The sequence below is a fragment of the Rhea americana genome, unplaced genomic scaffold (assembly GCF_003343005.1).
Source record: "Rhea americana isolate MKP2758 unplaced genomic scaffold, rheAme1 scaffold_182, whole genome shotgun sequence".
NCBI classification, from domain to species: Eukaryota; Metazoa; Chordata; class Aves; order Rheiformes; family Rheidae; genus Rhea; species Rhea americana.
In genome coordinates this window covers 169,461-184,406 of record NW_028185950.1, presented here as the reverse complement: position 1 = coordinate 184,406, position 14,946 = coordinate 169,461, and the positions used below count along the sequence as shown (strand labels likewise).

Sequence of the window (14,946 nt, the reverse complement as noted above, 5' to 3'; positions counted from 1 at the left end):
GGATCTTCCTGTGCTTCAATTTCTGCCCATTGCCTCCTGTCACTGTCACATGGGACAACTGAAAAGTTTGTCCTTGTCCCCTTGACACCCTCCCTTCGGGTACTTATACACATTGATAAGATCCCCCCTCGGTCTTGTCTTCACCAGGCTGAACAGGCCCAGCTCCTGAGCCATTCCTCATAGGGCAGATGCTCCAGCCCCATGATCATCTTCGTAGCCCTATGCTGAACTCTCTCTCCAGTAGCTCCATGTCTCTCTTGTACTGGGGAGCCCAGAACTGGACGCAGTACTCCAGATGAGGCCTCACCAGGGCTGAGTAGAGAGGCAGGATCACCTCCCTCGACCTGCTGGCAACACTCTTCCTCAGGAACTCCAGGAGACCACCGGCCTTCTTGGCCACAAAGGCACATTGCTGGCTCATAGTCAACTTGTCATCCACCAGCACTCCCAGGTCCTTCTCTGCAGAGCTGCTCTCCAGCAGGTCAGCCCCCAGCTTGTGCTGGTGCCTAGGGTTATTTCTCCCTMGKTGCAGGACTCTGCACTTGCCCTTGTTGAACCTCAGGAGGTTCCTCTCCGCCCAGCTCTCCAGCCTGGCCAGGTCTCTCTGAATGGCAGCACAGCCCTCAGGAGTGTCARCCACTCCTCCCAGCTTGGKATCATCAGCAWACTTGCTGAGGAGGCACTCTGYCCCYTCATCCRGGTCATTGATGAAAAGGTTGAACAGGATGGGACCCAGTACTGAGCCCTGGGGGACTCCACTAGCCACAGGCCTCCAACTAGACTCCACGCCACTGATGACAACCCTCTGAGCTCTGCCTTTCAGCCAGTTCTCAATCCACCTCACTGTCCACTCATCTAACCCACACTTCGTGAGCTTATCCAATGATTCTCCTTAAGACAAGGAGCAGAGACTATAATGAAGATGCATTATTTCTTCGATATTCCAGATTCTTTTGTAAAGGCTGACATTTCAATACTGGCTTTTWAAATTATTAGTATTATTTTTGTTTGAACACCTCAAAACTCAGATCTAGCAGAACACAATGAAATAAATCACATTTGTTAATGTTTTTTTTATCACCCTTTTCCTACAACTCCTTAGCTTCTTATTTTAAAGATACCTTTAATTTTGCAATTACTCACTAGTTTAATTGCTCCCTCAGCACAGGTTTTCTGCAAATAACACAGACTGACAAATTTTATTCTCCACTGGAGCCTGAAATTCAGAATTAAAAGTAATAGGAATAAATTTAGGTTTTATTAGTTATTTTAGTACCCATGTATAGATTGTTTCCAAAAGACGCCCCCTTCTAATGGATTTGGAGAGCAAAGCAGCTGTTGAATTCTTCCTRGGCTGGTATCAATCTATTCTTGTTACTGATGGTGTTGCTTAAATTATGCATCAATACCTGCGGTGGAAATCTGTCTCCCTTCTTTCCCTGGGCCTTTCACCTATAGAAACTGAAGCTTTTGTAYTCAAGGATTTCCTCAGGCATAATTACCAGCAGCAACACCTGAGCCTTAGACTGTAAATAAAGCAATTTTAAGGTGAATTAAAACAAAAATAGTGCCAGGTATCCCATTTTTTTCTTCCCCTTCGTATCTACTCCCGTAAAGTAGCAAACCTAGGTTAATTTCTTTGCAATTTGCAACCGTCCACAGGGGAGTTTTCAACAATGAGACTCTAATTATTTTCAAACACCGATTAAAAATATTGCTCATCTTCTGCAGGTGGGGTTTTTAACCTGTTAATCACTGTGTACACTGCAGTGTGGTCAGAATCACCTTGTATATAAAGCCATACAACAACACTCACTAAAACTAGCTCCCCAGTTGAGCAAGGGATAGGAGAGAGCATGTGACTTCAGCAAACGCAAGGGAAGTATATGCAAGGAACAAAATCATCACCATTAGCATAATAAGTAGCTGCTTCATAAATTGCCTCGCTAGCACATAATTTTACGTTTCTTATCCTCTTTCTATTTTCTGGAGCTCAGAATGCCAAACTGTACTTGATATTTTTTCATATCCTGCATCCTTTAAAATTAATTAATTTGTTGGCATTTCACTTGTATTTCAAATTGGGTTGATTGTGTTTATAAAGGAACCTAAGTTTCAAAGAAAACATTTGTACACTACTGAAAAATGCCTGGTCTGCAAAGCACTCTAGCAGCGTAAGGGATGCTGGCCTGGCGTCAGAAGGCAGTTCTACAACTTTTTCTCCACCRTTAGGTTGGAGAAGGCATATAAAAAATATGCCAGTTGTTTCATTTGCTCTTCAAACAAATTTTACAGAAAGGCAGTTCCAATTCGAAAAGGAAGCCCTCCTGRGTTAACATCCGTATATCAGTTTGTCTTTTGCCCAAATAGCTTTCCCAAAGGAAGAAAAATGTTATTTCAGCTCTAACTGAAAGGAATAAGGAAGGCTACAGTTTTGGCAGGTATTACAAAGATCCAGGAGAGGAAGAACACAAGCTTAAGCTSCTCTACACTGTAACTTCCTTACAGGGTGCTACACACAGTGGGGCAATGACTGGAGAAAATAGTTGTATCTACTGCTGGAAACTATCCAGAAAAAAAAGATAGATATGGGAATATTATTAGTCAGTCTGCAGAGCTTTCTGCAGTACATGCTAAAAGATTTTTTTTTTCAAACTATTCATTTAACTTTAGAGGGAAACTCTGTTGGAATAGAGCAATTGTGCAACGCTTCCAAGCAGAAGATAGCTGTCGTGCCTGTTACACCCTGGCACGGAGGAGCCTTACCTTCTTGTGAGCTATCAGGAGACAGTTTGAGTGTTCATGTTCACATGCAATTTCGTAGTCTGGGATGAGGTCAGCCAGCTCCTGAACGAAATGCACCACCTCTTCATGCCAGGGGACGTTGGCCATGGTTAGGTTGCTGGCTGAGCTTTCACCGCAATATGTCACTCCCTGACAAGAAACACAGAAATTGTTATCATCTTTTTACTCCTCCCAAGTTTAGGGTAGTCCCTGCATGCCAGCCACATCATATACTGAAAAAAAGTCTATTTTGTCCCCCTCTCCCTCACCCCCACTTCACAGAGTATCTTGTGGAAAGGCATCAGAGTTTGTAGATATTCTCAAACCTGGCCTCTTCCAAAGAGAAAAATCACCAAACCGCTACGTGCTTAGGTTTCCTCATCAGTGAAACACAGATTATCCTTTCTCCTGGAAAAGCGATTTCGGAAGCAACCAAACGGATGGCACTTGYGTGCCTAAGCTACCACGGGACATTCAAGAATGTCGCTTAGTGTTTGCAAAGTGCAATGTGTCTGGAAGAAAGGYTTGCAAAACGCTAGGTCAACAAGACATAGGATTACAAGTCCACGCGTTAGAGCCCTACGTGCTGTAGAAGTCTCCAAAGTCCCCTCCTCATCTTAGCTGAGGGTATTATTTCTGTTACAACTCTTCATTATCCATAATGAATCGCTTTCCAGTCCCTTGTAAAAGAATCATATATGCCATCATCCTTAACTGTGCTCCTGGGAAGCTCCACCAGCCTTACCGTGCTGGCTCTCCCTGCTTCCAGCTGTTAAATTTAATCATCAGACAGTTAAAACAGTCTGTCTGCCTCCTGCTACTTTTGCTTGTAGACAACTGCTGTAACTGCYCCAGACTAAGATGATTTTGGCAATCAAGATTAAAGATGGCCCATATGCTCAGAAGTTCATTTTCTGTCTTTCTTTTAGTACCTGTGCAATAAGAACCAGGTAACCGTAGCTAGCCCTGTGCTATCAGAACACGTGTTTTTGCAGTTGCAAAGTATTGGTGATTTTGAATAAAATACGCTTTGCATAATTGCTTGGCTCCTGAGATCTCAAGGTTCTCTGTGATTATGGGTCATTTTAYAGAACAAGTAGGATCCTCTCCATGTTTCTGTAAAAAATAGGCATTTGCAAAGATTTGTACAATCTATCTACGCACATTAGTTGGGCAGAGCTCCACAGGGCACAAGTCCGCAGATCATGCATTGGCAGATATGTRGTTTATTAGGAGAAAGTAGATGCAGATGCTGGCAGTATAGCAGCAGCTTGAGGCCAAAAAAATAGCAGATTTTTTAAATACCTTTCCTTCCAAAAGAGAAAAAAAAAATCCCTGCAAGCATGCAAAACATCTTTTCTCTGCATGTGCACAAAATGTGAAATTCTTGAGAGCACAATGAGCAAAACCACTAAAAAATGTAAGTGGCATGAGGGTAGGGCAAAGCCGAGGATATCTGTGAAATCTGAGATCTTCCAAAGACAAGTGCCAACTCTAAGTGCAAACCACAGGGAAAGAATCGGGTTTTAGAGGTGCAGAAGCTGTGAATTTGCATGGTTCAGTGCTTATCCAGTGCCATTTCAACCCACTGCATTCTCTGAGCAGCCTTCCTTAAACCAGAAGCAACTCCTTGGAGGTCAAAGTGTCTTCGTCGGGATAAAAATGGAGTTTTCCTCCAGTAGAGGAAACAGGCTTTCCTCCTACCCTTCTGTTCTTCTAAAGCTGGTTTTCTACAGAAGCCAGCAAGCAAACATCTCTGGGAAGGAGGAACCTGGTTTTCCCTGTTTTTACAGCCTGGAAATAAAAGGTGACTAAGATTTGCACAGTGACATACAGCAGGCAGTGGGGAGCAAGGATGGGAACCCTGGGCAGCACCCTGGCATTGGCGCCCTGCTAAAACCTCATCTGCCTCATTCAACCTCCCTTGCTTCTGGTCTGCTTCTCTTCACTGCTGCATTGTCCTTCTCACTGCCAGTTAGAAGGAGAAACAGTAAAGCTGTAAGAGACAATTTCCAGCCTAGATGAAGGTCCTGCTGTTTTCTGGTTTCTTTTGCTCCTCATGAGCCCTGAGAGGAGGCAGAAGTATCTGAGCCACTCAGCAGTAAGCTTCCAGTTTAAAGGCAACCACAGCATGCTGCATGAGCTCATCTGCTAGCTAGCTCTGCCCCTACCATGCACCTACTTCCACAGATTTAATATTCCACCATGAACATTGATGTTGGCAGGAAAGAATGAATATGAAGCCTCAGAAGGCCAGGAGATTTTAGAAGTCAGGTGAAGAACTCTGCTTAACCTCCTACGTCTAGCTGAAGAAACACAAATCACCGGTTTCCAAGCCTATTTGTAGTTCTCTGGCTCCTTATCAGCAGCGTTACCTGCATGGATTTCTGTAGGCTATTCATTGAATGCTTTTCAGCATGAGGCGATATCATTTTAACGAAGACATTGATTAGRCTCCTCCCTGCTTTTCCCCCACACTAAATGAGAAGACAGCTAGGCATTCAGTGCTCTTGACCCCATTAAAGAAAAGAGAGACTGGAGACATTTGTCCAAATTGTTTAGTATTACCCCACCTTAGGCTGGCTTCTGAGCACGCATGTGACAGTGCCTGAGCAAATCTGGACTGAGGGAGTCCAGGCCAAGAACAAGATACAAAAATAACATTGGCAAAGTAAATTGGCCCAAATCTGCCCCCTCATGAGGCAGCATCAAGAAGGCAGTGAGTRCTGCATGAGGACGGGACGTGGAAGCAGATACTCTCATACCCGTCAGGCAGTYAGCAGGAGCTAAGCGAGCAACTCAGAGCACATAAATTATACTCCAAGTCAGCCAATGCAAACACCTGAGGGTATGAATAAATAAGCAGAGAGGAAAGTAAATGGGTGGAATGGCAATGCCAAATGCAATTAAAACAATCTCAAAAATAAATATCTTCCAAGCATTTGTTCTAAGTGTTACTGTTCAGAAMAGGATCAGTGTGGAAGACTGCTCTACTCTCTCCTTGTTAGATACAACATTTTTAAGAGAGCATGCGAGAAGGGAGCAGAGTAGTGTGATCTTTAAATCCATATTCACTGGCCCAGTCCTACACACTTGAAAAATCTCGCTGGCCACCTTTGAACTATATGCACAGAAATGTCCACTGATCATTCAATAAACTCACAGACTATTTTTCCACTGTGGAAGATTATTATACACTAAATACACAAGCAGACACTCAAAACTATATATACTTGTTCAAAAACTCACTCCTGCTCACATTACCCTCACACACTTTTGCTTAAATTAATTCAGTAAATATTGGGAACTGTTTGGAAAAAAAAAGTCCATCTCTGACTCCGTCTCCTGCATACACAGAAAAAAGAAGAAAATCCAGGCTTAAGCTGGTGCTACAGGAAACTTATTCGTAAGTAAGCATTAAAATTTACTTCATTAAATTATAAAGCAGCTTGTGCATTTTGGTCAAAGGACATTAGAACAACCTAAGAATCTGTATAATCCTACCAATCAGTAGAGTCCAGACTGCTTTGTGAAATGCTGAGAAAGCTGAAGAAATTGCCACAGCAAGAACACACACAAGAAAGGCTGAGGCTAAGGCTGATCTCTGCCGATTACGGATTTCACATCTGCCTGCTGCCCGTCAGCTAAGCAGCCAGCCCCACTGCTCCCTCGCTCTTCTGCCAAAGACCCCTGGCCTCTACTATCGCTTTTAGCCTTGCTGATTTGGCAGCAGTAAAGGTTGCATAGTACTGGAACTTCTATCCCGACCCAAGATAAAGGTTACCCATAGGACTTGACCTGCAGGCTAAYGTCACAAGGGCTAAAACTGCAAAGCCCATCCCTCGGGCTGAGCGTGGAAAGGAACTTCTCATTGTACGCCAGTCTACAAAGCCCTGTAGATCACTAGCGTGAGCGTGCAACTGAGCACTTCTTTAGGGAAATTGCTTTTCTGGCTGTTTTCTAAAAGTATCACAGAATCATAGAATGGTTGAGGTTGGAAGTGACCTCTGGAAATCATCTAGTCCAACCTCCCTGCTCAAACAGAGTCACCTAGAAAAGGTTGCCCAAAAGCCTATCCAGACRGCCTTTGACTATCTCAAAGGAAGGAGACTCTGCAACCTCTCTGGGCAACCTGTTCAGCCTGCTCAGCCACCCTCACAGTAAAGTTTTTCTTCATGTTCAGATGGAACTTCCTGTGTTTCATTTTGTGCCTGTTGCCTCTCACCCACAGAGCACTATGGAAAAGAGCCTGGCTCCATCCTCTTTACATCCTTCCTTCAGTTACTTATATACATGGATCCTCAGCCTTCTCTTCTCCATGCTGAACAAGCTCAGCTCTTGTAGCCTTTCCTTATATGAGAAATGCTCCAGTCCCTTAAGCATCTTAGTGGCCCTTCATTGCACTCACTCCAGTAGCTCCATGTCTCTCTTGTACTGCGGAGCCCAGAACTGGACACTACTCCAGGTGTTGACTCACCATGGCTGAGTAGAGGTGGAGAATCACCTCCCTTGACCTGTTGGCAACACTCTGCCTAATGCAGCCCCAGATGCCATTGGTCTTCTTGGTCCCAAGACCACGTTACTCATTCACACTCAACTTGTTACTCGCCAGGACTCCCAGGTCCTTCTCTGTAGAGCTGCTTTCCAGCARGTCAGCCCACAGCCTGTCCTGCTGCAGAGGGTTATTCCTCCCTAGGGGCAGGGCTCTGCACTTGCCTTTGTTGAACTTCATGAGGTTCCTTCTCTGCCCAGCTCTCCAGCCTGTCCAGRTCCCTCTGAATGGCAGCACAGCCCTCTGGTGTATCAGCAACTCCTCCCACTTTTATATTATCAGCAAACTTCCTGAGGTGCCTTCTCTCCCATCACCCAGGTCACTGACAAGTATGTTGAACAGGATGGGATCCAATATTGACCTCTAGGGGACACCACTAGCTACAGGCCTCCAACTAGATTCTGTGCTGCTGCTCACAACTCTGAGCTTTGCCTTTCAGCCAGCTTTCAATCCACCTCACTATCCACTCATCTACCCCRTAATTCCAGAGCTTGCCTATATCCAGGAAGTATCCTGCCATCTTGTATCCATCCATTGCAGCATTCCAGTCATGTGAGCTATCCAAACGCGTCTCCATAATCGCAGTGAGATCATAGTCCTGCAACTGCACACACATCTAATTCCTCCTGTTTATTCCTTATGCTTCATGCATTTGTAGTCTCAAAACTAGCCACTGAACTAAGAAGTGACATTGCTCAAAAGATGTTTTCATTTATGTTTTCACTGTCCCTCTGCATTAAATCAGCAGAGAAGTAGTGGGTTCCTGTGTCAGTTCGTACTCCAGCTCCCTTCACAACCATCTGTTACACCAAACAGACCGAAGGAGAAAGCACTGAGGTGGAACATGTATTGCTATTGTGCTTTACATTAAGCAAAGACATGAGCACTGCAGGTTTATGTGCTTTACTTGCAACAGAAGCTCAGGTCCTACAGCTAATTGCAATATCCATCCTCTGCTGCAGCTCGGTCGATGCACTGAGATGGGCGCTACTCAAATTCTCCAAAAACTGGACCAGGACAAAGTGATTACTCCTAATCCCATAATTTTGTGATCACTTGTTCTATTAATTTGGAGATTTGACCACTTCAACCTCCCAAATTACTGACTTAAGTCTTAGCTGCAACCTCAGTTTCACTACTGTCTTGTCCCATCTTTAATTAGTTTACTAAAAGTCTCATAAATTAGCTCAGCAGTACATGGCTTGCTGAAGTATATTTTTGCTTGTATCTTTGTTTCCACATAAAATTCATTACAGGCTCGTAGAMCTGGTTTAACCTGTCACATTGCAACACAAGGTCACAAACTCAAGGACACTAAAAAGGGTAAATTCATCTAAGAAACTTGGCTCTTTTTCCCAACAAATGCTCAAGTCCCYCATAACTCTCCTGGTAGTTTTATCATCTTTGCTCTTTGGTTGAGCTMTTTTATTCCAGTCACAAAATCCTATCAAGCATGCGTCTTTAAAACAGAGCACACACAATTTTATGGATGATTATGTTCTGAGTTCTCATGTTCTTCTCTGCAGAGAACAGTTCTATTTCTTTCAAATGGTATTTGCATCCATATTATGTTTATGGCACCCGGTCCTGTCTAACATTACATTCTCAAAATCTAATTCAGCTACATTAAAGTTGAACGTGTCATGTCCAGCAATAAACAGAGACAGGTCCTTTGCAAACACTTAAAATTAGAGCAAGGTGAAACATATTGCCAGGCAGATTCTTAAACGGGGCTACAAAGAAACAGAATCATGCTAATTAGAAACCATACGAGTTTTGGAAGCAATTGCTTTCTCACTTTTTAATTTATGATGGACCTCCTCTATTAATCTGTCCAAGCAAAGGATATTAAAGCACTGTACCATAACTCAACAGTCAGTGTGGAAACAGGTTCGTTATGCACAACAGGAGACAAGCCGGGGGAGTACTAAACAGGGAAGTACRTTATTTTTTTAGCCTCGCTCTGAAAGTCTGGGAAAGATTTTAAATGTGCTTATATTAGAGCAGCCAGCCATGCAAATAATGGGATATGTATCTCCAAAGTTCAGCTGTATAGACACTGCTCCATATAGCACTTATTTTCTCTCATTCATTATACAGATTATGATTTGAGCAGCATGAAAAATGTATGACTACAGAGGGGGAAAATTCTTAGGAAGCTACAACATGACTCACTCCTTTAATAAACTTCAAAGATATCATTTAAAAGCAAAAAAAGCACACAGGCAAATGAAATAACTAAGTACTTGGAGGGCTGATTAATTCACATGCACAAATCAATGAAAATCAGCTTAGCAGCACACAGAATGAAAGTACATCAGCTTTCAACTTCCCCAGCTTCTTAAAACTTGAGTTAATTAACAGTGCTGATACCACTTATAAAACGTGAACAGTTGATTAGGGCAGTCATGTTATATTTTCCAGTAATATATGAAGACAGCTATTAAGACATCAACTATTAAAAAAAGGAAACCATTCTATTGCACACCACAGTTCCTACATTAACTTCTCTGCAGCAGAAACATCAATGATGCTGCCTCTTAATTAGTTTTTAATAGGGGTGTTTTTAGCATACTAATTATGCTACGCAGCTTTTGACAAATACCTTGAAATGCAGAGGCCTTTTGAAAAGCATCTCAAATATTCTTGGTTATGCTGGTAAGAAGCCAGAGCAACTGCACTGAGCACGCTTTGGATTTACATGCTGCTGAAACAGAGCTGAACGTTCACAACTGTATTTGAGCAATGTCTTGTGCCAAGATAATTATCACGAGGGTGAGCGAGATGCGTGAGAAGCCCAGGATACCTGCTGCTTGGYGCATTTCTTCCACTGAGGTCTGGCTCCTCGCCGGAGATCTCAGCAGCCACCAATCATTTGAATCCACACGGCTACGAAGGAAGATTACTAGGGAACTAAATATGACAGAGCTTTGTTTCTTTCCTCGGATAAATTCCAGGCTTCCCAACTTAATTACAGAACAAGAGAATGTTCTTAACTTCTAGCCCACAAATTATAAATTTGTTGAATTGAGGCCCRTGCAAAATAACAGAAGAACAAAGTGCAGTCCAAGTGCTTCCAATAACTACTGGGTGACAGAGCCACTGTGCAAAAATTGGGACAGTCTTGACTAAAGACAAGCATAAACTGCCTCAAATGACATGTTGATAGATCACACTCCCTGCAATAAAAATGGTTATTACTTGGGCATCAGTATCTTCTAAATTATATACACAAGCTCTCACGCATGTCTGCTCCTCACTGGAATGGATTTGGGCTCAATGGTTGTATTTTAACAGTCATTTTCAAGTTGATTTAACAAAAGACATCAGTTTATTTGTGTTAGATCTGAAGGGCAGAAACAGCAATGGTTAGTTATGCAGCAAAACCACAATATTTAGCATAAACACATCCAGCTATAACACATGTAAGGCTATATGCAGCTTCATATTGCAACYGTAAATCTTCAGCAACTTCCTTGAAGTCAAAGCATCTCCTTAAATAAAGGCTAAGCTCCGAGATCCTGGTCACAAAGTTTCACTCCAGCTTTGTAAAATGGACTATGCAGATAGCAAAAGAGAAATACCAAATCCCTGYTCCTTATACCCTGTAAAGGGAGAACRCAGAGGCAGTAGGAAAAAGTAGACKTCAAGCTAGATGGTGACTTGCTTTACTGCGACCCACTCCTGCAGTGCTTCAGTTTCCTCACCTGTAGAGCAGATAAAACAGTGCTAGCTGTCTTCCTCGGCAAGAAAGCACTCAGAGCCATGGATAGGAAGCATTTCCCCGGTAACAGTTTTTATTACAGACTTTGTTAACTGAGCACAGCAACATCACGATTGAGCCATCATATATAATCAGTCTCTCCGCACTCTTCCTGAGCTGCAACTTCTTTGGTTATATCCAAAAGCTTCACAAGTCTAATGCCATTGAGTGAAACATAAAAATAGATGAGACTAGTATTTTAGCCTGGATTTTCATGAGGCTTGCATTTGCACCCAAGTCTGGAGCTGGACTAGAAAAATTATTCCCCAATTTCAGAAACATATTTATATCATAATATAGGTTTGACTTAAAGACTGAATTTTCAACAAAACTATGTGGCAGGTTCACTTGACAATTAAAGATTCAATCGTTCACCCATGTTTTTAAGTGAAACTTGTTATCAAGACTTCCTACACACTTAGAGTTAAGTGCATGAAAAACTTCACCGATGTCAAGCACAACTCCCCAGGCACATTTATTTGTAACCTTTAGCTGGACTTTGATTTCCAGACCAAAGGGTGGTCAACAGAAATAGCCAGCTTGTTCCCTGCCTCTTGTCACCCAGATGTTGGTAATTAGAGGAGCTGACTTCAACAGAGGCTGCTCAGAACATGACCCAAAGCACTGTGGCCACATGCAGCCCAGGGGGACCGGATCTGTCCAGACATACCCAGACCTCTTTGGGTGATGGATTGCCTTGCASATCTCCAGTACAGCCACGGAGATGAGGAGGTTGTGGAGCCTGTGTGTAGTCCTGTGCAGGCTTGCTACAGCCCATGCCCTACCTACGCGGCTGCACCGGACCATCAATTCTTTGTGCTTTGTCCACGCRACAGGCGGTCACGCTGTTAGACCCGCAGCTCACTGTTTAGAGAAAACGGTGAGCAGACAATGTTTCTTCAGGCATGAAAATTATGCATTGCTTCGATTTATTTTATAGCAATTGCCAGGACAGGTGATTTTTACCTTCATCTTCTCTTCATCTAAATGCAGACTGGAATGGCATCAAGGGTTTGAATAGCTTTTTGACAAGTGGGGGCAATGGCAATAGCTGCACRTAATTAAAACCTCATTAAAACAGAGCTCATTTTCCTCTTTATTTTAAGCACTTAAATAATCCTACTGTTTAATATGACAAGGCTGAGCAGACTGGGACAGATGCTTCCTTCTGGTCCTTGCTTCCAGACATTCACTTAGTCATTTTAATTTCATAGTAAAGCTTCAGACACCCAGAGCAGGAATTTCACCTCCCAAACATCTCTCCTAGCTCTGCCTGATACCAAGCCTATACACTAACCGTACACTCAGTGCTCGGATGCTGAGCTGAAGCAAGAGCTATAGAACAATCATCAGGGACAAGTGGTTTCAAGTACTCAAAAACCTGATTTGATGAAGGTTTTAGGCAATTCTATAGTGCTGCAAAACTTCTCCCTACTTTGSCAAAGTTCTGCATTTGAACAGCACCACAGCCTGAACCACCCTCAAAAAAACGACAAGCCCGGCTGGCATTTTCTATGATGAAAAGGACAGTGAGGAACACCAAGACTYTGGTTGGGCAGGAAGCCACACTGATACTCAGGTGCAAAATAAAGCTTCACTGTAGCAAATACAGAGCACTGTCCTATGGGAGCTTCGTTTCGCTTGCAGTACTCGCTGGTGCAAGCACTTGCTTGGTGCTCTGCACCAGTGCAGAGGTGGGTCCAAAATCCAGGACAGCTTTGCAAGGCTGTATGCTTAACCTCCACGCTTAAATACACGCAGTTTTAAAGCTGATGGCAGGGTGGAGCGAACGCATGGTTGCAGCCACGGTTAAAGCCGGCAAGTGTACCTGGCTCCTCCGCCATCTGTCTACGATGATAAAAGGTTTATAGTGGATTTTTATGCACTCACATTAAATGTTAGTGTGTTTCAGAGAATGTGAACCTGCAGCACGCTCCACTTTCGTATTTTTGAATGAAATCTTTAAAACTCAATTACATTTCACTTCAAAATACCTAAGCTTTGGTTTAGGAAGAAATATAAATGGCAGAATATTGGGTGTTAACAGAGACCTCTAGCTTTTGAAACAAAGACAGGGTAATGTTTTTAAACAAAAACAAGACCACTGCTAAAAGATGAACTGCATGTTTGAGATGTTAATAAAATATAGGAATCAATTTTGTGTAACCGATAGTGACACTATGACACTAAAACTGAGATTAACGCAATAAATAAAATTGATGGGTATTTAGTAACCACAAGATTGATTCTTCCTTTACTTGGGTTTTACACAGGGGTAAACAATGCTAATTTCTATTGGCTTAAATAAGAGAATAGGGTCCCACAGAGTTATATTGCTATGAGATCCTCATGTAAATGAGAACAAGTATTAAGCCCTGCAAGAATTCAAATCTCTACCCACTCCACCCCACGAGCCTCTCTGGAGCAACAGAGGATTAGCTACATTCATTTTAAATGAATGTCATTTATCTCAAGTATTTAACCAGGAAATCCTGCTGAGATGAGCCTCATTTTCTGGCAGACGCGTTGCAGTATCTATCTTCTAATATTGTTTGTTTATTTGCCTTAAGCGGGACCAGGTCATAACCTGTCATATTGTAGTTTTGAAGAAGGGGGGGAAAAAAAGCCCTACTCAGATGCCAAATATGTTCTTCAAATATTCTTCATTCTTAGAGAAACACAAGAAATTGTTTGATCAAAAAAGATGAAGTCTTTTGGGAAAATGGAAAATTCCCACATACAAATGGTGTGTGAACAACAGCATAACAGGCTGGAGTAAAGGATAGTTACACCCTGGGGCAAGAGCTTTTGGCCAAGGGCAGAGTAATACATAAACGAGTGCACATCCAGGAATATGGTACAGCAATAATTAGTCCTACACTGGACACCCCTCAACTCTGCCCGTCTTCCTTTGGCTAAGGCCACCTTACTTTGTGTACTGTCATCCCAAGCACCACGAACACCACTGCAAGATGGTATTTTGGGGGAAGGGGGGCAAGCAGGACAGGTTATGTGCATTTTGCTGGTGGCACYGAGGCAGCAGGAGAAATAACGCTTAGCCACAGCACTGAAAGGTGCTGGTGCAGTAAAGCGAGTTTCCAGGAGGGGCTCCCACCTGCCTATACCTGTGTGATCGCATCTCAAGGTTACTGAAGATGACCACAGATTTTGCTGACGTATCCTGGTTTCTTTCCYGCAGTCAGTATTCTCTGTCATGCAGAGGGATCTGATTACCCCGGCCAGGGCAACCAACTATCCCAAGGAGAGAGATCGCAGCTCTTTGCTTTACCCCTAGAAGCACAAGCAATGAAGCAGTTTGAAGCACTTTCAAATCCAGTTTGTTCGACAGAGTTGCTCAGAGGTTTGCAAGACGCCTCTGGAATCACCACAGTGGCTGCAAGCCTCAGTAATCTCGCTGTAAGTGAGAGCTGATCTTGTGAGCAGGGCATCRGACAAAAAACTTGCACATCCAGATTAAAAAAGACCATGTAAAAATAAGCTGTGTCCAGAGAACACAGCAGAAGGCACAGAAGGGCAACCAACTAATTTAGCTATTTCACACAGGGGCACCAAGGTGAGCGYTTGAGTGTGGGCACAACAGCAATGCTGCCGCCACCAATAAGGATGGTCATATAACAACAAAAAAAATCCCCTACTAATCAATTAACATTTAAGAGGAGGTCAGCAAAGTGAGGAAGCCATCCTGGAGACACAGGCACTCCATCAGGCTCTTCTGTCGGTGTTTCACTGGAGTCTCCTTACCCTGCAGCAACACAACTGTTTATTGTCCACTTTGGGACAATGCTTATTCCTTCCAGCCAAGGAAAAAAAAAAAAAAAATTTTCCA

General features: G+C 43.1%; 1 protein-coding gene across 2 annotated transcripts in view; it reads right to left on the bottom strand.

Moving 5' to 3' along the window:
- Positions 1-14,946, bottom strand: part of LOC146597493 (S-adenosyl-L-methionine-dependent tRNA 4-demethylwyosine synthase TYW1-like) — a 114,416-nt gene that overhangs the window by 14,199 nt on the left and 85,271 nt on the right. For both annotated transcript variants that reach the window (XM_085302013.1, XM_085302014.1), the window contains exon 15: positions 2,767-2,934. In XM_085302013.1, the coding sequence (XP_085158139.1) occupies positions 2,767-2,934 (168 nt within the window). The remainder of the gene's footprint in view (positions 1-2,766; positions 2,935-14,946) is intronic.